This window comes from Amphibalanus amphitrite, unplaced genomic scaffold, assembly GCF_019059575.1.
Source record: "Amphibalanus amphitrite isolate SeventyFive unplaced genomic scaffold, NRLGWU_Aamphi_draft 000212F_arrow, whole genome shotgun sequence".
Taxonomy (NCBI): domain Eukaryota; kingdom Metazoa; phylum Arthropoda; class Thecostraca; order Balanomorpha; family Balanidae; genus Amphibalanus; species Amphibalanus amphitrite.
Window position 1 is genome coordinate 273,322 of NW_024881707.1, and position 23,120 is coordinate 296,441.

General features: G+C 47.3%; 3 protein-coding genes across 3 annotated transcripts; 1 reads left to right on the top strand and 2 right to left on the bottom strand.

Annotated features, from left to right (window-relative positions):
* Nucleotides 1-1,072: 1,072 nt before the first annotated feature.
* Nucleotides 1,073-2,356, bottom strand: LOC122385235 (cuticle protein 7-like). Its single transcript, XM_043373367.1, has 2 exons — nt 2,064-2,356; nt 1,073-1,650 (listed from the first exon to the last, which is right to left on the bottom strand). The coding sequence occupies exons 1-2, from the start codon at nt 2,067-2,069 to the stop codon at nt 1,171-1,173; spliced, it is 486 nt and encodes a 161-aa protein (XP_043229302.1). The 5' UTR covers nt 2,070-2,356; the 3' UTR covers nt 1,073-1,170.
* A 2,955-nt stretch (nt 2,357-5,311) lies between these two features.
* LOC122385226 (cuticle protein 7-like) lies at nt 5,312-6,180 on the bottom strand. The gene is made up of 2 exons (XM_043373348.1): nt 6,175-6,180; nt 5,312-5,806 (listed from the first exon to the last, which is right to left on the bottom strand). Exons 1-2 carry the CDS (start codon nt 6,178-6,180, stop codon nt 5,327-5,329), a joined length of 486 nt encoding a protein of 161 aa, XP_043229283.1. The 3' UTR covers nt 5,312-5,326.
* A 15,425-nt stretch (nt 6,181-21,605) lies between these two features.
* On the top strand, nt 21,606-22,646 carry LOC122385236 (cuticle protein 7-like). Its single transcript, XM_043373368.1, has 2 exons — nt 21,606-21,638; nt 22,006-22,646. Exons 1-2 carry the CDS (start codon nt 21,633-21,635, stop codon nt 22,597-22,599), a joined length of 600 nt encoding a protein of 199 aa, XP_043229303.1. The 5' UTR covers nt 21,606-21,632; the 3' UTR covers nt 22,600-22,646.
* The last annotated feature ends 474 nt before the right edge of the window (nt 22,647-23,120 follow it).

Genomic DNA, 23,120 nt, shown 5'->3' on the forward strand with positions numbered 1-23,120 from the left:
TCCCAAAAAAATCACTCCCTAAATGGGGTCAAATGACTCCTCGGTAAACTCCTATTAAAACTCCCTCAAACGAGTAAAAAATATCCCCTAAATAGGATAAAAAATATTCCCTAAAAGGAGTCACCTCTCCTAGGGAGTATTTTTTACTCTTTTTAAGGGTCGTTTTTACTCTTTTTATAGAGTATTTTTTACTCCTTCTTTGGAGTTTTGATTGGAGTTTATCGTGGAGTCATTTTGACCCCATTTAGGGCGTGATTTTTTTGGGAGTGGTTTTCTGCCGGATCAAAAAGGGTGTCATTTTTTTCTCAGTGAGATATGAACTGAACCTTGGGAATTTCTGGTGATTACTTCGTGGTCCCGGTGCATGTTTTCGTTAAGTTGAGCTCGTTTTTACCAAAAATGTACTCGCATGATAAAATGGATGTCACCATAGTACGCCTAAAAGTACCCATAAAACATAGGTATATCATGTGCGCGGATGCGCACTTTAATTTTCGGGGGTTATAATCCTACCTGATTTATCTAACCTTGACCCTGACCAATGCCTAAATGCCCCCTGCACGAATCTAGCACTCGCGTGGCATTTTAGGATAAAGATTTTGCACAATTCTGACAGAGTTTATGACTAGAAATGCCAAGCACGTGGTGCTTAAGGTCATGCTACTGAAAATCCAATTTGGCAGGTGTTTGACCTGATCTTGACCCGACTTGCGACATCTAAATTTAACTTTTAAGTACTCATCAGGAGCGTCTCGTTGCGTCCTTTCTTTTGCTGTCTCGCCCATTTCGCTGCGCTTATTGGTTCTCGAGATATCGGCTGGGGGCATTTAATGCCCCCGGGCATTTAATGCCCCCCTCCACACACACACACCAAGTGATGGGTGCCGAAATATCCCAGAAACTGCCGGTTTAAGATGGTGGAGTACGAGTAGTCAACCAATCAATTCTAGAAGACCGTATTATAACGAATGGTTTTTAAAGCAGTTTTTGCAATCATTCTAAAGCCGTAGCGGTTTATGGTTTAGTACGGCCATCGAACGCTTTCGGACAGTAGATAATGCAAGTACACAAATGTTATGCGAATACAAACATTTATTTACAATACATTTATCAACACGATAAATAGTACATTCCACAACTCATTTACTCCTTAGACCAAGCAACACTGCATTAATAATGTGCGGGCTTGTAGGCAGGGGTCGGCTTGTAAGCAGGGGCCGGGTGGTAGGGGGCCGGCTTGTAGGCAGGGGCCGGGTGGTAGGGGGCCGGCTTGTAGGGGGCCGGCTTGTAGGCAGAGTGCTGCTCGGGGTAGGCGGCCTCTCCGTCGTAGGTGACCTCGGCGTTGTATCCACCGTAGTGGTCAGCCGTGTACTTGACGTGCTGGGTACGGCCGTCGGGCAGAACCACCGAGTAGTAGCCCTGCACGTTGTGACCGTCGCTCTGCTCGTTGCGGGCGAAGTTGGTGCCGGTGTAGTGGTCGTTGACGGCGTAGTCGAAGGCGAACGGCCTGGCCTCCTCCTTGTACTGGGTCTGCGGGTGGTAGGGAGCCGGCTTGTAGACCGGAGCCGGGTGGTACGGAGCCGGAGTCGGGTGGTACGGAGCCGGAGAATCGGCGGCGGCCACGGCCAGCACAGCGGCAACGAGGAACACCTGAAATATAACATTTTGTCATCTCATATATTGGTCTGAAAGTGTCAGTGTATGTTATAATGCATATCAAAATTACAAAACAGGAATTAAGCAGCGCTGTGCCGGTCAGAAACGATACAGGTATTGGTAACCCTACATCTTTGGCCTTACGCAATATTGCATGCATCCATGTCGCTTTAATTCGAAAAGATCAGGATGGAGAGCAAGGTCAGACACAATCTCTGATCTTGTGCTTTTATTTGCTTCCGAAATTTTCTTATGTTTCATTAAATTTTTATCGGTATTATGATGCTACGTACGTACCATAATATACCAGCAACTTGTGCACTGAACACGTTTTGGAGCTACAATGAACTTTGAAGAGACTGTGAGTCGTGCTGTTCTATGTGAGAAGTATCTAGGATATAGCTCACCTTCATGTTGGTTGGTTTGCTGGACGAGTGTGCAGAGCAACTGGTGCCGACTACCACGGTCCGTCACCTTTTATACGGCGAGCAGACACCCTTGGTGGTCAAGGTCATCAGTTGACCCACCCACCGGACGCAGCGTCGCGATACGCCGGCACAGGGGTGTGGTCCTGACACGGTGCTCAGCTGATCGATAGTGTATGTAGCTGCCGATAATTAGCACAAGGATACTACGCTTGATTAGGATATATAAGTCATGGTGTACGGTGACTCATATAGTTTTGCATGCCGCTGACCCCAATTGGAGACAATATATAGGTAAAAGTTCAAGACACTACTTCAGAGCCAATTGAGGATTCAAAATTGGGATATTATTTATTTTGTGTGCAACAAGTGACATTTCAGTCATTATTTCTACAAATTTAGGGCTAATTTTGGTTAATCGTTTTCTTTTATTAAAGTGGAATTAACAACACAGGCCGCTAACTTTTTGCCCGATGTTTTTATTTGTATACGAAAACAATAGCACGCTCTTATTTGGGCTCAAATCAAAGTTTGACTGGCGCCTAACCTTCACAGTGATCGGGTGAGGGGTGTCGAACGGAACCCCTTCCTAGGTTTTTCGCAAATAACTCATGCTAAGAAGCGGCCAATCGCCACGAAACTTTTAGTACCCTTGATTTGATTATGTTTACACCTACCCTAAAAAATTAATGACTTTGACCCAGTTTACCTTCGACCTGTGACTTGTTTCTCGAGGCTATGTTTTGCTCGGAATCGTGATTTGACGTATGTCAGCTCACTTTATCCTCGCGTTTCCAATCTTTTTGTGGTTGTACACGCTCAAATATGCGAAATGATGTTTGGCCCATGCATTATAGTTAGTGTCAAGGTCACTTCACACACAGACAGTCAGCCTGGCGTAGCTGTCAAACCTTACTCCCGCCACCATACTCGTATAAAATCACTATCCGTTTTTTCCACGTCAAGGTCAGGTCACGGTCGCTGAGCTTAGATGAAGTTCACTTATTCGAGCTTTACATCTTCCTGTGATAACTTTAGGAGCTGACTTCAAATTTAGCGCCCATTTGAATATTCACGAAGTATAGTTGTAGAGTCTACGTAACATGTTTCCTATCTGTCAGTGGTGGTTGACACCTACTATGGATAGTCGGCAGAATGCCTGCTGGCTGACCTGACCCGACCTGGCTCGACCTACAACATACATAATCTCTAAATCAGTGTTCGCCATGGGCCGGGCCAGCCCAATGGGCCATGAGCTGGGCTGGGCTGGGCCCTCAAATATTAGGGATCGATAAGCTGTGGATAGCTGGGCCAAGAACTGTAAAGTGGAGTCAGGGGTTCGCAACTGAGACAAAAACTATAACTTTACCTATAGCTTATTACTGTGCAAGACTTAAAAACGAGTTCATAAAGCACGCATGCAATGTGCATTGTGCATGCTGCTCGAAAAAGATGGTTTCTTTGCTACCTTTGGATACCTGTGTGGTGTCAATAATTTTTAATCCATTCATTTTTGACGGGCTGGGCCGGGCTGGGCTTTGACGCTTTAATCATGAATGGGCTCGGGCTGGGCCGGGCTGTGAACCTATGGGCCTGGGCTGAGCTGGACTGGGATTTTGCGGCCCGTGGCGAATTCACTCATGCTCTAAATGCATGAAGAAATTATGCAACACGAAATACGTGATCAACGCCCCAAAAACCGTAACAATCACACTGTACGAAATTCTAGCAGGTCCCGATTTCCCCGACTTTTGGGTCTTTGACCTAACCTGGAAGGTCAGCCAATGGCCTAGAACTCTAAAAATGGGTATCATCGGCTTGCTCTTGTAACGGGCAGCAAGCTCGCGAAGCTCTAGCTCAATCAGGGGCCGAATGGTAGGAGAGGGCCTACGGACCCTCCCCCCCCCCCCCTACCTTAGACGCTGTAAAAAGGCCAATACGGGCGAGGGTTAAACTATAACAGGATGCTTCGTCTAGTGGTGGCTGCAACCATGTGTTTCCATGACAGCGAACGGTGCTATTAAGTCGCGTCTTACTGAACAAACTAGTCTTGAGTAAATAGATATTTAAGACCGAGGTCCTTGCTCGCCTTCCCACACGTCCACGTGTATTCTATGCGGATAACTACTGGCGATAACCGCCAGAGGAACGATGGCTAGCACGGACATTGGATGGATATTAGACATTTTTTTTAAATTTGCATATTATCTGCTACTGCTTTGGGTCGAAATACTGGCAAAAAAAAACAAAAAAAAAAACAAAAACAGGAGCGTTGTTCTTTCGGAGCTATCCTTGTCTTCATTGAAGTTATCACACTGTGTTCAAATTACCCCACGCTAAAATGAATTTAGCCATATTTAAAATCGTTTCAAAAGCAAAAGCAAATTTCTGGGATTGATGGCACTTGTTAGTTCATTGAACAACAAAAGCCGTTGCGTATTAGGCGCTAGCAATGTAAGATTTAGCACTGCAGCGAAGTTGCGATGACGTGTTGTTGGGCGTTTTTACTTGCGAAATTGATTTTGTGCAGTGTGCGTCAACATCTTGATTCCCTAAAACTTTAAACTCCGTTCATATGATAGCCCTTTTAGTTACGATAATTTCCCTCGTTGGTCTTATTGTCGTGTTACTTATGGTTTTTCCGTTATTTTGTGATATTCATACTATCTTCATATTGTCCCACATGTTCCAATTACCCACCCTACCCTAATTTTTGTTATTGGTTTCGCATGCGTGCAATACTATGGGCAACAGATAGTTAAGTCTGCAGTGTAAATGCTTTAGCATATAACAAGCGTCTGTATTGCTTGCATCGCGTCGCAAAGGGCTTGTTTATGTTACTTAGCGGTTGTGTTGCTCAGAGCCCGTTTATTCTTCGACATACCGTTTTGTGCCGGTCGATTGCCTGGTGATCGGTAAATTGGACAGAAACTACACTCGTGTGAGCCGATGTTTGGACGTATAGTTTGGCCGATTTCGCCTTATGAGTGGCGTTATGTCCTTCGGTCTCGTGCAAACAATTTACTTATTCACCCTTCCTCAACTGTACATAAGCCCACCATTTATGAATGAATGCATGGATATACGAATAAGAATACAGTTATACCTGCTGAATAGTGATCCTTTTCATTTAAACATCTAAACACAGGGATGGACATGACTGACATTTATTTACAGCACGTTAGCAAATCATGATAAATATCTCATTCTCGAATCATTCGCTGCCTAAAATGTGACTCAATGAATTAATAATGAGCTGGCTTGTAGGCAGGGGTCGGCTTGTAAGCAGGGGCCGGGTGGTAGGGGGCCGGCTTGTAGGCAGGGGCCGGGTGGTAGGGGGCCGGCTTGTAGGGGGCCGGCTTGTAGGCAGAGTGCTGCTCGGGGTAGGCGGCCTCTCCGTCGTAGGTGACCTCGGCGTTGTATCCACCGTAGTGGTCAGCCGTGTACTTGACATGCTGGGTACGGCCGTCGGGCAGAACCACCGAGTAGTAGCCCTGCACATTGTGACCGTCGCTCTGCTCGTTGCGGGCGAAGTTGGTGCCGGTGTAGTGGTCGTTGACGGCGTAGTCGAAGGCGAACGGCCTGGCCTCCTCCTTGTACTGGGTCTGCGGGTGGTAGGGAGCCGGCTTGTAGGCCGGAGCCGGGTGGTACGGAGCCGGAGTCGGGTGGTACGGAGCCGGAGAATCGGCGGCAGCTACGGCCAGCACGGCGGCAACAAGGAACACCTGAAACGTACGACAAAGTATTCATCGCTGTTTTCTCCGCACTTATTTGGTATGTTCACCGTAACTTTATGTGGTTGTGTACATGAATAATGTCAAGCAATAGCAAACTTCAATTTCAAACAGCATTGCGTCATCTAAAATACGTTTTTCATTCACTCAAAACAAAAACCGCAGCAGAACAGAACAGAAAGCCCTGTTCAAATTTATAAAGGCACAAAGTTACTTGCACCAAGTGTTTGACACCTTTTTCCCGACCCTTGATACAATTTTTGTCAATCAAGCAAGCTCATTGTCTAGTCATAAAACAGTGTGCACCGACAGACCAAATCTAGAAGCCCATTTTGAATTGATGCTGCGCTATGTCTTACCTTCATGTTGGTTGGTTGGTTGGACGAGTGTGCAGAGCAACTGGTGCCGACTGCCACGGTCCGACACCTTTTATACGGCGAGCGGGCCCCCTCACGGTCTAGGTCACGGTCTGACCCGCCCACCGGTAGCGGGGCTGCCATACGCCGAGGCGGGGGCGCGGTCCTGTATAACTGATGACTGATTTGGTTCACGCGTGACCGCAGGCTTAGATCAAAGGAGCCCCTGGCATTTTACAGCTTACTTGTGTATTAGCACGGTCATAACTTGATTCATATTAGGACCGCCCAATATTACGCGCTTCAAAGAAGCTGATCTTGTTGGAAACAATGCCAATACGCTCCTGAAGCTTCTTTCTTGTCCCATTCCATCATGATACACGTATGGTGTATCAAAAATCTTAAAATGATTCATTTCGCTGCACCGTAGAAGCCGTTTCCTTTTCCCTCATTCGGTGCATGCACAATCTAGTATGCAATAACGATGCACTGAACAAAAGTTCATAGCATGCATATTGCATATGTTATCATTGCTATGTTCCAACAATCCAAGGCCCATGCCATATAGCTGTTACAGGGAGTTTGAGAAATCCGTGAGTTTGCAAACTCCCTAGTGAGTTTGCAAACTCCCTGACCCATCAGTGACTTTGCAAACTCACTAGGGAGTTTGCAAATTCACTAGGGAGTTTGCAAACTCACTGACCGGTCAGGGAGTTTGAGAAATTCCAGAGCGATTGGGCCAAATAAAGTCAAATGTGTAAGATGAGGGTGGCATACGTGCCGTCCGTGATGTTAAAACAAAAGCGACTAGTGGTACGGCCTATATAACCGTCGCACGCTGACAAAAAGCTTACAGATCCTTCATTGTTTTACCGAAAAAAATGCTACTCGCGGCTATGTAAAGGGGAGGTTCGGAGCAACGTGCTCCTCCGTTCCGTCGTTTCCATCCTCAGGAATCAGGATACTGAAATCCTTCTCGTCCACGCCGAAACCCCCACTCCGGGCTGGACAGGCACCTTTATCTCATGCGGGCTGCTCCCTTGGAGCGGCACCGCTGCTCCCGAGGGAGCGCACGCACCCCGTAGCCGGGTGCAGAGAGTGCTTGGGGGGCTGGTCGGTCTGTCAATTCGGACGGGCTCAGCCCCGGCGACTCTGCATATAGGGTGTCTGCCCAGACCAATGTCTCCCCCTATAATTCCTATCATTCGTCCGACTCTGAAATGGTCTTGTCAGACCGAAAGGGCCTAACCCAACAAAACAAAAACAAACAAGCAGCGTGCGCCAGTCGCAGCTGGGCTGGCTGCCAGCAGCGCCGGCTCTCGATGACACGTCTATGGCGGAGTGGGAATGGGCGTGAATTGATGCGTGTGCCTGTACTTTAGCATAAGTGACCAACAGTCAGCTGTTTCTACTTTGATATATTTAGCCTGACTCTGGAATAGCCGCACTTGAGTGGAACGGGTCTAATTGGGACGTGAACTAAATAAATGTATAACTAAATAAAGCGGCGGTACATGCATGGGTAAATCACTGAACAGTTTCAAATAAAAAAAGGTATTTATGGTGTGCATATGATCTATAAGCTTTTTGTCAGCGTGCGAGGCCTTAGAGCTAGCCTCCTTTGTTTTTAACATCACGGACGGCACGTATGCCACCCACATGCTGCACACTTGTTTTTATTTGGCCCAATCACTCTGAAATTTCTCAAACTCCCTGACCGGTCAGTGATAACCCCGATAACTCCCTGACCCATCAGTGAGTTTGCAAACTCACTAGGGAGTTTACAAATTCACTAGGGAGTTTGCAAACTCACTAGGGAGTTTGCAAACTCACGGATTTCTCAAACTCCCTGTAACATAGCTAAAACGAAATAAATGTTCCATAAGGCCGATAATTGCACCAGACTACCCTACATGAATGAACACATCAGCATGTTTCGATTGGATCCGTCACAGTCTAAGACCTATCTATTTATCTAAAGATAGCATTACCCAAGAGTGAGACCTGCACCCGAGTCCCGAATCGTGAAGTTATACTGCCGTGGTTCCGTGCCGCCCTCTGATCGACTGCTTTCACTGCCGTCATTATCAGTCACTTCTGTTTTTTGTCCTATAGATAATCGGCGAATAAATCATTTGTTTTGCGGGGTTAAACCTTTTGGCCAGGTGAGACTTCTTCAGCATATAACATTTCAGTATTAGACGAAAGTCTGCTCCAGTGAGAGCTTTCGCCATATGATGAAAGTGAGCAGTGACCGTCTACGAGTAGGTATCCCGTGGCATTGACGCCGGAGACTTTGAGTTTACACTCTACAGGATAAGAGACCTGGGGACAGAGGAGTCGGAAGCTGACATAGATTCAGATTCATAACGGTGTGTGATTGTAGATGGTAAGTAGATTGTTCACTATCAGTCAAGTCACATACTCAGCGCCCCTTGTGTATCCGCCTGTCTACAACCAATCGATCATTAGCTATCCCTGAACACTCCCAGAGCAGGTGGCGTTCACCCAACTACAGGTCACAGCACCCGGCCAAACCATTTCCTCGTCTCGCACGCCATGGAAGTAATAAGTACTGTGTGATTACGTGGAGGTCACACTGCCACTACCTACCGGAGACGGCGGCGTGCCCCTGAGCGGCGACCGCCACCCTGCCCCGCCCCTGCCCTGCCCCCGTGCCGCCCCGCCCCATCCATTACCAGTGTGTCAGAGACGCGTGGGCGGGGCCGAGCGGCCGTTCTGCCGTTATGACACGGCAGATAGTTAACCTATTTCCTTCAGGGTCCTGGGATCAGCGGCCCTGCTGTGTGCGACAGGTCGCTCGGCCGTAACCCAGCGTATCGGCTCCGTCAATGTCGCGCTGAGATTAAACGCCGAGCCATTGACGCTCTGACCTTGTGAATTGTTCCCCGCGGCGCCGACGCCGGGCCGGCTGGGCGCCAGCCAGACTGCGGGTGCCCACAGCCATCTGTGAGTGCCCACAGCCGTCTGTGGGTGCCCACAGCAGTCCATGGGTGCCCACTGCAGTCTGTGGGTGCCTAGGCCCCGTCATATTTTATAAAGTTTTTGGAAGACCAGCTCCCCTGGTGTCTTCCCATTGCTTGTTGGCCCAATAAGAAGTGTGCAAAATTTCAGCTTCCTAGCTCAACGTTTGCGTCTGCCTCAACGGCCTCGAAGTTTGCCTCATAGGGCATAATGGAGACTGCAATGCCGGTGTTAGCTGCATTCTCCCGGCAGCGGCGTTCCTTGGCACAATATCGCCACGGATCAACTGCTGCCCCAGCAACAGATGAACAAAACTAATCTTTGCCTTCGCCCCCCCCCCCCCACACACGCCTCCCCCTCCTTACCCCCCCCCCCCCGCCCCGTTTTTTGTGTGCATCGTTTGATTTTCACGCATTGTTCACGATCACTTTCTGTTTTTTTTCAGAATGCCTAAATGCTGATTGAGACAAATATCACGTCGGTTTAAGATAGTACCTATCTTAAACATGCATGTGCATATATTAATATCGACTCAATACTGCGGCGACGGTAAACTGATAACTACTAACGACAGCAGCAGCCAGAGACCAAGACGGCGGGCACGGCACTGGTGACGGTGACGGGCACCGGTGGCACTTACTATGGTCGAGACTGCGTGTCCGGTGTCGTGAGTTACCTACAGCACGAAGGTTTTCTTGCGGGGCTGTTTGGAAAACTCCTGCAGTGCGGTCTGGGAGTGAACTCCGCACTATTCAAAACTCAAGTCATTTCTTTCCATGCATAATATGAGGGCGCCTTTAGCGTCCAAGGGGGGGGGGGCAAATTTAAAGGTACAGGACAATGGGCTTGACCTGAATGCCCGCGAATGCTGGATACGGCTCTGCTCTGGAGGATGAGGGGCGTCATGTTTTTTTTTCAATGGAACGCCCAATCGCCTGTGATCTTCAAAGGGCCGCCTGTTACGCTTTGCAGATGCGTCCGTGGTGTTGACAAGTGTGCCGAGTGCCCTGCCCCCCCCCCCCCCCGGAATGGGCGTAATCGTTCAGAGGGGCGCCGGATGTTCTTGAGGGGTGACAGTAATCTTAAATGGGGGCGCCGGATGTTCTGGAGGGGCGTCAGTGATATTTAATGGTGCGCCTGATGCTCTGAGAGGGACGCCAGCGATATGAATGGGGCGCCCACTCACCCGTGATCTTCAGTGGGTCGCCTGATACGTTTTAGAGACACGTCGGTGGTGTTGAATGGCGTACCGAGTGATCAAGAGGGGGCAACATTTTTTTTTTCGGAAGGGGCACGTCACATACTCTGAATGGTGCGCACATAATACTGACAGGGCGATGTCGGGATCTGAAAGGGCACCTCAGGGATTTATGTTAAGTATGCAATCCACTACCATGTTGCTTGCGAGGTTTGTGTGGGGCGCAGGTGCACGGGTCGTGGGTAGGTATTGGTAGTGCTAAAGCGCGCCTTACATGTAACGTTATCAGGGCGCTCGGCACACTTGTCAACACCACGGACGCATCTGCAAAGCGTAACAGGCGCCCCTTGGAAGATTACAGGCAATTGGGCGTCCTATTGAGAAAAAAAAACATGACGCCCCTCGGCCCTCACCCTCCAGAGCAGAGCCGTATCCATGGCATTCGCGGCATTCAGGTCAAGCCCATTGTCCTGTAGGTACCTTTAACCCGCGCCCTGCTGGGGGGGGGGTGTTTGAACACCCCCCCTTGTGGTTTTTCGCGAATATCTCAAAAACGGCGGCGCGGAGCGCCGCCGTTTTTGGTACACCTTATCATACATCAATTCTACACATGTTGTAAAAATTTCAGACCAAGGTCATTCAAGGTCAGGTCACCAGGTCACTTGAAGTGACCTCACCTCATAAAAAGTTTCGATGTCTGTCACAGCTACACCGAGTGACCGATCGCTTTGAAACTTTCAGCGATTGCTAAGAGCAACAGAATGTACAAAATGTATATCTCAGAATTTTGATATCGATGACCTAAGGTCAGGTCAATTTTGCGACCTCCCCATTATAAGTCAATGGGAGAAAATTGAAATGCGCCTCTTTTGGATGAAAGTCATTATAAACACTCCCAAACACCGAATTACAAGTATATTAGACACACTGAACATGAAAATGGTGTCCGTGACCTTTGTTTATGCCCTGAGGTCATCTTAGGTCACGAATGGTATCTGACAGTTTTTCGCAAATAACTTTTGATAGAGGCATGCTAGAGCGATGAAAACGCCTTAGATGTGTTCAGCTCGACGATACGGATCGACTGATATGCAACATGACCCTTTCCGGTCAGGCCATGACCTTGACCTGAGGTCAAATTTTCAAGTTGACCTTTCAAGGTCAAGTTATAGTTCATTCGATGCGTCTTGATGAGAGGAACACGATGCCGGTAAAAGTAAGCTCGTACAAGGCTTGGGTCAAAAGTTATTGCCGAAAAACTGTTTCCGAAAAAATCGGCTATTTTTGCAGTTTTTGCACCCTGCAGGCAAAACCGTTGACGTTAGGTCAAATCTGAGAGAATTACTCAGAAAGGGCGTTAATAGGGCTATCGAATGCGCTTTTCCGCGGCGCTATAGCTCTATTGGTTCCCGAGTTATGCGTTGGCTTCTTGGAAATTTTCGATATTCGACCTGGAAATCGGCGAAATTTGGCCTTCAATGACCTCTGGTGACCTGACCTTTGACCTGACCAAAAAATTGACCAATGTGATTTCGTCATTATTTTTGACGCTCTTTCGAACGCCGCCTTCCGCGTATCGCTACGTGGCCCAGGAGCCGAGTTACAAGGGGGGGTGTTCAAACACCCCCCCCCCCCCAGCAGGGCGTGGAAAATGGAAATCCAGGACCCCCAGCCGGGCGCGGGTTAAAGGGACCCTCCCACCTTCAAAAAAGTTCATGAATTGGCATGAAAGTGATGTCGCTCGATTCAGAAAGAGCAAAAACGAATATCTACCAAATTTCACCGAAAAATATTCACCGGTTTTCAAGATATTAGACTTTTACTTTTGTTTACTTTTTTTAGATCTCCGCTGTTCCTAGCGACTTCATTTTGGAAGTGCGGCGTTCGCGGCAGATGTTGCGCGCAAATAGCATATAACGCCACTGCTTTACAAAGATGTTAGTACAAGGTTTTAAAATCGTTAGATCACCGCTGACGTCACAAATTCTAAGGGGGCATCTCAATGCATTAGCCCCTTAGAATCCGAAAACTGCAAGTTTGAAATTCCATATCTCCGAATTAAAGCATTTTTCGATGTTGTGAGTGCCCAAACCGGTATTTGCAGGCCATGGCCACCAATTTGGCTATCTCAACTCAAAACTAATGTTAAGGTGGGATGGTCCCTTTAAATTTGGGGCCCCCTTTGGACGCTAAAGGCGCCCTAATATTATGTCGTTGCATGGAAAGAAATGACTTGAGTTTTGAATAGTGCGGAGTTCACTCCCAGACCGCACTGCAGGAGTTTTCCAAACAGCCCCGCAATAAAGCCTTCGTGCTGTAGGTAAGTCACGACACCGGACACGCAGACTCGACCATAGTAGGTGACACCGGTGCCCGTCACCGTCACCAAAGCCGTGCCCGCCGTCTTGGTCTCTGGCTGCTGCTGTCGTTCGTAGTTATCAGTTTGCCGTCGCCGCAGTATTGAGTCGATATTAATATATGCACATGCATGTTTAAGATAGGTACATGCATGTTTAAGATAGGTACATGCATGTTTAAGATAGGTACTATCTTAAACCGACGTGATATTTGTCTCAATCAGCATTTAGGCATTCTGAAAAAAAAAACAGGAAGTGATCGTGAACAATGCGTGAAAATCAAACGATGCACAAAAAATCGGGGCGGGGGGGGAGGGTAAGGAGGGGGAGGGGTGTGGGGGGGCGAAGGCAAAGATTAGTTTTGTTCATCTCTTGCTGGGGCAGCAGTTGATCCGTGGCGATATTGTGCCAAGGAACGCCGCTGCCGGGAGAATGCAGCTAACACCGGCATTGCAGTCTCCATTATGCCCTATGAGGCAAACTTCGAGGCCGTTGAGGCAGACGCAAACGTTGAGCTAGGAAGCTGAAATTTTGCACACTTCTTATTGGACCAACAAGCTATGGAAAAACATCAGGGGAGCTGGTCTTCCAAAAACTTTATAAAATATGACGGGGCCTAGTACAGTGTATACGTGTTTACCATCCGGTCATGGGACACGGTGCGCAACTCGGAAGCTGAGCAAAGTGGTTTGAAGATATGATGTTACGCTTCGCTGTTATTCTGCTTCACTGTCCTCATGACGCACACAACTTTCCCATCAACGTCTCCAGTCCAGCCCTCTGTTCAGGTCTGGATGGACGGTCACCTTCGTCCGACTCGAGTTAGCTTCTTTCATTTAAGCTCTCGGGTAAATAACCTCCCTTCGAGGCATGTATCTGTGCAGGGGGAGGCCAGTGTGAAAAGCTTGGCGTGTGCTGTCGAGCTCAGCCTCGATGGCGCACTATAAAGTGCCCGCCCAGACCAATGTCACACCCCCATTCCTAGCACCCTTCCGGCTCTGAAATGGCCTCGCTTCTCTGACAGATTCTAACCCTACAAACCAGGCAGACTCGAATTGGATAATTTCGGGTTATGTCCCTCAGCAATTTCAGGTTCATGGACATTGAGGATGAGAGAACAGATGTCAAAGGTTTGTCAAAAGTCAAGGTCAAAGGTTGACCTCAGGTCACATGACAGCGAGGTCATCATGCATATCATGCGATGCGCCTTGACGAGCTGAACACAATAGACCATTAGCGCGGCTGTATCTCGTTCCTGTGAGAAGTAATTAGCAAAAACCTTTAATGACCTTTGATGACGTCTTATGACCTTGCAGCTGCCCAACAGCAGACAACATATCAAGGTAGTCAAGGCTGATCATATATGAAGTCATTTATGGTATAATGGGCCATTATACGACGTGCCTCAGTGAAAAAATCGGGTAGTTGATTTTCCCCCAATGGTCGACTTATAATGGGGAGGTCAATAAATTGACGTAACCTTAGGTCATCGATATCAAAATTCCGATATCAACAAATTGTAGCGTACATACTATGACCTTATATTACCTCCTGCAACTTTCAAATGACTCCGTCATCGACTGTATGTAGCTCTGACACGGTGACAAAGTTAAGCGACTGGAGGTCGGGTCGTTCGAAGTGGCCTGATGACCTGACCTTGAAAGCAGGGGCGTAACTTTATATCTCTTTGGGGGGCTTGAGCCCCCCCCCCCCTGTGCTGAACTGAGCCCCCCTTGGGAAGCTTAGAGCCCCCCTTGATTAATTTTTAATTCTTGACAAAACACACACAAATAGCAAGACACTAACATCCAATTTCCCCATTTTCCACCATACACATGAGTTTCCAGGTTGGGGGATGATCATGGACTTGTAAACACCCTCGCCCGTGTAGGGGGGAGGGGGTCGAACGGACCCCCCCCCCCCAGTTTTTCGCGAATAACTCGCGTAAAAAGCGTCCGATCGCAACGAAACTGAGTATCCTCGCGTTATTCAATTTCACACCTACCCTGAAAATTTCATGACCCTGACTCAAATGACCTTTGACCTGTGACCTACTTTTTGAGACCATGCTTGGTCGGACATCGGAATCGCGATTCGGCGTATGTCGGCTCGCATTAGCCGCGCGTTTGCAGTCTTTTCGTGGTTTCAAGCGTTCAAACATGTGATATGATGTTGCTCCCAATGCATTAAGGTGGGTGTGAAGGTCACCTGAAGGTCAGGTCAGGTCATTGACCTTTGATGACCTCGGTTCACTTTTTCGAGTTTTACATGTTTCTAGGCTAGTTTTTGGAGCTGAATTGGAATTTGGCAACCATATGGACATTTACGAAGTAGTTTTGGTGCCTTCCTAATAGGTTACGAAGTTGTCAGAGGTGGTTGACACCTACTATGAATACCTGGCAGGACCCCTACTGGTTGACTTCACTTGACCTGACCTGACCCGACCCGACCTAGCCTAAATGCATCTAGTCTAGAACCATGTAAAACTCGAAAAAGTGAACCGAGGTCATCAAAGGTCAATGACCTGACTTGACCTTCCGGTGACCTTGACATCCACCCTAATGCATGGGAGCCACATTATATCCCATGTTGAACGCTTAAAACCACGAAAAGACTGCAAACGCGCGGCTAATGCGAGTCGACATGCGCCGAATCGCGATTTCGGCCAAACATGGTCTCGAAAAGTAGGTCACAGGTCAAAGGTCATTTGGACAAGGGTCATGAAATTTTCAGGGTAGGTGTAAAATTGATTAACGCGAGGGTACTGAAAGTTTCGTCGCGATCTGCCGCTGTTTACGCGAGTATTCGCAAAAAACGAAGGGTTCGTTTCGTCCGGTCGACCCCCCCCCCCCATACGGGCGAGGGTTAACATGAGCCCCATGGGCGTTGCATGGAAAGAATGGGACCAAAAGTCGGCAGTGCTCCCCCCCCCCCCCCCCCCCGTTAAATGAAGTGTTCCGCCGCTACTGGGTAGATGTGGATCGGTGGTTAAACCTGCGCCTGGGTCTCTGAGTTTCAGTCAGCTTCACCGTCGTGAGGGCGTCCCATTATTTCAGAGGCTGAGATAAAAAGATTCGTAAAAAGCGATCGACTGCTCCAAACAAATGGGTCCCTCCAACAATGCCTAGGCCAATTTTTGTATTTCCTGCTTACTTGTCCATTGTCCCTTCGTAAGATCACAGATATAAAATCCGAATTACACGAATTGCTTGCGCCGTTACCTTTACATTACTGTGCAGTGCTGCAGAGTCGATTGATCGACTCTTTCTGTACCATTGACAACAGATATGCTCCTAAAACCCACAGCACGGTAAAACTGAATTGTGGTATGAGCCTTTTTCTTTTGACTGAATGTTTCTTGACCAGTGGCGGATCCAGAAAGCGGTCCTGGACGCTACAGATTGGGGATATCCATAAAAAGTTTCTCCAATTTCCAAAAACTCGCCGGATTTCGATTCCTTACGCACTGCTGAGTGCTGAGCAGTTTAAAACAAACTCAAACTTCTACAGGGTGTTTCACAATAAATGTTACTTTTGAATAGCTTAAATGAAGATCTTACTTGTTCGTAAGCGCGTAAATTTTATATGCATTTTGCTGCAAATTTGTTGCGGTTTTTAGTGCTTATATTTTTTTTACAAACCGTCAACGGTTCCATCTGTATGGACGTGCAATGCCAACACCGTCAAAACGGGTCAATTCGCCGTGTACAGATGATGAGGCGGTATGGGTGGTCAATGGTCATGCATTACGGCGCTTTGCGGAGTCTGACTGCAGTGCGACGGAGTTTCGGTAGCCATTTTAAAAGGAGGAAGGATATTCCGTCAAAAATGTCTTTCAAACGGGTGGTAGAAAGGTTCCAGAAGACTGGAAACACGAGACCAGCCCCGCCTCCTGGCCGGACGGCGATCCCAGAAAATCTGGTTGAAAAAGTCAGACGGAAAGGTGGCATAGTGGATAACCCGTGAAGGGTGCTGAACTGAAAGTTATATGTTCATCAGTCCTACTGTTCTGCTGTCTCATGTGGTAATACTAATGAGCCATATGTAATACATGTCACTGAAACATCGTCATTTGAAAAGCAACATTCATTGTGAAGGACCCTGAAGCTTAACAGCGAATTGACCCGTTTTGATGGCGTGGACATTGCACGTACATAAAGAATGCACTTGATGATTCGTCATAGTTTTTGTAAGGATAAAAAAACCGAAAGAATTTGCAACAAAATGAATATAGAATTTATGGGCATACAAATAGATGAGGTCATTTTAAAAGCTTATCAAAAGTAACGTTTATTGTGAAACACCCTGTAGGATATAAGCTATACGGTTGAAAGGGCCTCAATTTTTTTTATATGCAAGGCCACTTGACTTGGTGATCAGATCTTAGGTGCTCTGGCATCAAACTTGTTACACAGGCTGCAAAAGTCATGTTTTAGAGCTGTTTTGCCAAGTGATTTTGCCAATTTTCGCGGCGCTTCGCGCCGCCAATTCATACTCGAGTCAAAAACAGATCGGGAGTTGTAACCCTCGTTAAGCACCCTCATCAAGCATGTGATTAAGCACCCCCACACGCAGACGCAGGCATGTATATGCATTACCATAGACCACTATATATCGTATATAGGTATATAGTGGTCTATGGCATTGCCTATCAGACTGCGGTGGCACATGTAATTGTAAACATGTATACCTCGTAGAAGACAAAAGGCTTTACCGTTAACGGTGTCAAATGGAAACGGACTTCAGACTGTACTGTGCAGGCATTTGGCCCATACCATTAGACATATAGTGCATCGGCCTGACAAAGTACAGTAACAATATCTATAGGTTTAAGTTTTTAGCCGGCCGATCCATCCCCCCTGACGAAAACCCGTAGGTAGGTACGTACAGACATCCCAAATATGGAAAGTTTTGCTGCTGACTGCTGAGCCCCCCCTGACAATATCATAAAGTTTTTTTCATAGCACTTATTGTATTGGATCACATCCATCACACACTTGTCACATCAGGGGACACAGCACTGACCTCTCGACCCGCCAGTCTTCTCCGCACGGGTCACATGAAACCACGTGCGGTATAAACACCAGTGAACTCGCCACACGGTGACAAAAGCACTGACACACGTCAAAATCACCTGCGACCGTCGCAGCACTAGTAACAAGAAGAAAGGCCCTGCCGTCCGGGCTGCCGGGGTCTCGGCCGCTCCCGCACCGTGTCATCGCTTTGTAGCGGCGGTTCAGTGTTATCGTGCGCACAGAAACACAGCAATAGGTTCAGACCACCCCAAGTCCTCACCGACCGACAGTTGAACGGGCGCACTCTTTTTTTATAATTAATTTAACAAACACTCGATACAGTAGCTGCAAGGCGGCGGCGATAGCACAGGCAGCAGCGGCGGCAGCGGCGGCGCGGGCAGAGGCCGCCGGGTTATACTGCACGTGTACATTAGGCAACATCATCATCATCATCATCATCATATATTTTTTGCGTCACATGGGAAGTAAGTAAGAAATAGAAAACATCATAAATCAGTGACACAAAGGATCGGCGCAGAAGCCTACCGGCTTAAATTAAAGCACCTTTCCTGAAAAAAAAAACGAACGAAGCTGAAGTCGAGCTTGAACAAAACATACAGCACATACAACAGAAAGGAAAGAACACCACCGGATGTGTTAATGATGGATGTTATTACTGATGCGAGTGATTACTTTTTTGTTGTGCCACTGGCTGGTCTGGGGACGATTTAATTGTTGAACCGTCTTGTACTGAAGATAAATTTTTGGAACTCAGAGGCAACTCTGAGGCCGCTGCCGGTGTCGAGGCCCTCACCATACAGTAGTATGTCTAACTGTGTTTGATGATCTAGTGTTGTGAATTCGTGTCCTAGAGTGGTTGATATGATTGTGAATAGCTGTGTTCGGTGTTGTTGGTAGAGTGGGCATCTAAGTATGAAGTGTGGTGTATCTTCTGAGTGATATCCGCAAGCGCCGTGGGGAGTGGGACATTTTTGGATTTTATATTGGTGAGCGTTCAGGATGGACATATTGAGGCGTAGTTGGGTGTGTAAACGATTGCCTTCTCGGCTTCCGAAGGCGAGATATGGAGGTGGTTTTTCAGTGCCTAGGTGTTGCTCGAGAGCTGCTTTAAATGATTTGAGGGTAGGAAGAGAGCGGATTGATTCGGGAAGGTTGTTCCATAGTCTGGTCGTGTCTGGGATGAAGGATCTTTTAAAGGATAGGGTTCGATGGATTGGTAATGTATGAGTGTTTGAGTTGCGTAATGTCCGGTTTGTTGCATTTTGTCTAAGGTCGGGAAGCATAGTTGTTATGTAGGTGGGCATTGTTTCTTGTTCGTGTAAGAGTTTTCTGTAGAATATGAGTTTGTGTTTGGTACGTCTGGTCTTGAGTTTTGTCCATCCTAGTTCCCGTCTGAGTCCGTCCGTTGGTGTCCGTAAGTCTGTACCAGTCACTAGTCTCGCTACCCTGTTTTGCGTTCTTTCAAGTCTGATTTCGTCGGTGACTGTTATTTGTCCGTCGTATATCACGTCGCAGTAGTCGAAGTGTGGCAGTATATATGTTGTGTAAATTTGTTTAAGGACTTCTCTCGGTGTCATCCGGGCTATTGGGTAAAGTGGACTCAAAGCAATGTTGACCTTTTTTATAATCGAGTTTATATGCGCGTGAAAACGGTTGTCAGTTGAAAAGATGACTCCAAGGTGTTTGTGATTGTTTTCTTGTTGTATGGTTTGTCCTTCGAAAGTGAGATGCGGGGAGCATAGTAAACTTTTATTGCTGAATGTCTGCTGTGTAGTCTTTGTGGAATTGAAGGTGATGTTCCAATCTCTTGCGTAACTTGCTATAGTGTCTAAGTCTTGTTGTAGGGAAGTTTGTAATTCGTCTATGTTTTGACTGGTGTGAGAGGCATAGAGAGAGGTATCGTCAGCGAAGAAAAGAATGTCATTTGTCACTTTGTCTGCTAGTCCATTGAGATACATCATAGCGAGAAGGGGTCCTAATACTGAGCCTTGGGGACAGCCTGCGTTAGTCGTCTGTGTTGTAGAGAATGTGTCACTGATGACTACCTGTTGTCGCCTGTCGTTCAAGTATGAAGTCAGCCAGTCGAGAAGTCGTCCCGTTATATTGAATTCTCGTTCGCATTTAGTCAATAGTCCTGTGTGCCAGATCTTGTCAAAGTATTTGGAAATGTCTAGGTATATTGCCGTAAAGTCTCGTCCGTCGTCCAAAGCTTTGTAAATTTTGTGTGTCAGATAAGTCAGTTGTAGTTGGGTACTGTGTCGCGGTCGGTATCCACTTTGTTTGTCCGATAGTAAGTTGTTTTCAGTTATATGCTTGTAGATTCGGTTAAATACAACTTTTTCTAATATTTTAGAGAGACACGGTAAAAGGCTTATGGGGCGATAGTTTTGGGGGTCAGATTGAGAGCCTTTATTTTTATATATCGGGTGAACTATAGCCTCTTTCCATGAGTCCGGAAATATACCAAATCTGAGGGATTTGTTAAAGAGTTGGGTAAGGGGTTCGTAGATAAGCAGTGCTGTTAACTTTAATATTTTGTTCGGAAGTTTATCAGCTCCACATGACTTATTGGGATCTAGAGAGTTGAGTATTGAGAGGATTTCACGTCCAGTCACATACATATTTTCTAACGGTGGAGCGTCTGTGTTAGAGTAAACAGTAGGCGGGGCTCGTTCGTTATTGTCATGTTCGAAGTGAGATTGTTTGGCAAAGTAGTCGTTTAGTAGGGTTGCTTTTTTGTCGTCATCTGTTATAATGTCACCGTTTGGTTCTTCTAAGGGTGGGATATTCTGGGTTCTTCTACTACCTGTATTGTGTCTAAGTATTTGGTGGTATTTGTATGGGGTGTACTTGTTTTCAGTGAGCATGTTTAGTTGGGATTGAATATAGTTCTTCTTAAGCCTACGATTCATATCTGTTACTTTGTTTCTTTGTGCTTTCCATTGCTGCCAATTGTGTTCTGTCTGTTTCTCTTTGGCCCGCTTGAACAGTCTATCTCTCTTTCTAATGTTTTGTTTCAGTTGACCTGTGATCCATGGTTTGTTTTTGTGTTTGCTGTATACAGTTTTAGTTGGGATAGCATCCTTTGCAGCAGTTAAAATGGTTGATGTGAATAGTTTGGTAGCTTCGTCAACGTCTTTGTCAAGTATTTGCTGCCAGTCTGTGTAAAGTAAGGAGTTGGTGAGTTTTTCCACATCCATGTTGTCGTAGTCCCATATTTCTTTAATGTGTGTTTTCATTTCTGTCTTGTTTATTGAGGCCACCGGCCAGCCACCGGCCGGGCCGGCGCAGCGCAGCGACGAACCGTACGTGAAGGGCAGGACAATATCATAAAGTTACACCCCTGCTTGAAAGGTAGGAGGTTCAATCTTGCACATCATGTGTAAAATTGATGTAAAATATCCATGGTAAATTTTAAGGCGCTATGCGCCGCTGTTTTCCCCGCTATTTATTAAAAACCTCAGGGGGGCGGATATCCGCCCTCCCCCCGTCGATGCACGGGTTATGTGCTTTTCTACTAACTTCATAACCATGTCATCATTTCAGGGTCCATTTTGGTAGAAGGTGGCAGGAAAAAATGTACCTATCTATCAAAAGATAAAGATATGCTCGTGTGTGTAACTTGTATAAAAATATAGCCTTGTGCAGCAAATCATGTACCTATGCATAGTAATGTCATGTATCGCTAAAGTGCTATGACTCAGGAATACGTCATAGGAGTAGTGCCACGCCCCCACTACATGGGCCGGGGTGCCTTAGCGGCTGGTGGGCGGGTCACGCTCATAGCCTTGACAGACGACAGAGGCTCACTCGCGGTATAAAGGGCGACTCCACGACGGCATCGGCACCAGTTGCTCTCCACACTCGGACAACACACCATCCAACATGAAGGTAAGATATGAAGATACAAAACGACATGAAAAATTGTATTTTCCGTAAGCATACTAGGCTAATATTTGTGTATTGTGTATTTGTGTATTTGGTATAACCGTCAACAAGACATGCCCAATTAAAACGGAGTCAGAGATCACCTTATGCATTAAAACAACGTGATATCAGACAAAAAGTTAAAAATACTTAATATCTTTACCTAAATACTTAAGTTAAATATACTTAAAATACTAAAAAACTTAAAAGTTAATATCGAAAGAATATCTATGGTGCAAGTTATCAATGTCTGAAATTTGGTGGCGACGAGAGTCATAGCTTTTTTTTAGAAAGAAATGCAACATGTAAAATGCACTCACGTATGTTCCAGGTGTTCCTCGTTGCCGCCGTGCTGGTCGTGGCCGCCGCCGATTCTCCGGCTCCGTACCACCCGGCTCCGGCTCCGTACCACCCGGCTCCGGCTCCGTACCACCCGGCTCCGGCTCCGTACCACCCCGTTCCGGCCTACAAGCCGGCTCCCTACCATCCGCAGACCCAGTACAAGGAGGAGGCCAGGCCGTTCGCCTTCGACTACGCCGTCAACGACCACTACACCGGCACTAACTTCGCCCGCAACGAGCAGAGCGACGGTCACAACGTGCAGGGCTACTACTCGGTGGTTCTGCCCGACGGCCGTACCCAGCACGTCAAGTACACGGCTGACCACTACGGTGGATACAACGCCGAGGTCACCTACGACGGAGAGGCCGCCTACCCCGAGCAGCACTCTGCCCCTGCCTACAAGCCGGCCCCCTACCACCCGGCTCCTGCCTACAAGCCCGCCCCCTACCACCCGGCCCCTGCCTACAAGCCGGCCCCCTACCACCCTGCCCCTGCCTACAAGCCGGCCCCTGCCTATAAGCCTGCCTACAAGCCTGCCCCCACCTACAAGCCGGCCCCTGCCTACAAGCCCGCTCACTATTAATTCGTTGATAGGTTATTAGTGGAGTGACTGATGATGATTGAGCTATTTATGAGGTGTAAATAAACGCTTTTGTCATTGCATACATGTTCTATGCGACAGTGCATGTGTGTTGACTGTTGAGCACACAGCGCACTCGTACGTGTAAAAGAGATTAACCGCAGCAGAAAGAAATCCAGATCTTAGCCCGCGCCCCGCTGGGCTATTCAGCCATACGCGCCCTGCTGGGGGGGGGCAGATTCTGCCCCCCCCTCATGTCTAACTTCCGAACCGATGGTCGTACAAAGACGGGGAAAACGGCAATCGAAAGCTCTCAACAAGGTGGATCTTGAGAGCCATGTTTTTTGCTTAGGTAAGTCGTAGGTCAGGTCAAGGTCAGGTAAGGGTACAAAACGCAAGTTTCTACAGTATCGGCCTTACACCGTAGTTGCCGAAGAATGGACTGAGACGGATTGCCCAAAACGTGTTCTTAGGCTACCAAGACAATATTCGTTGCATACAATGTCATGCAAAGGTCAAGGTCA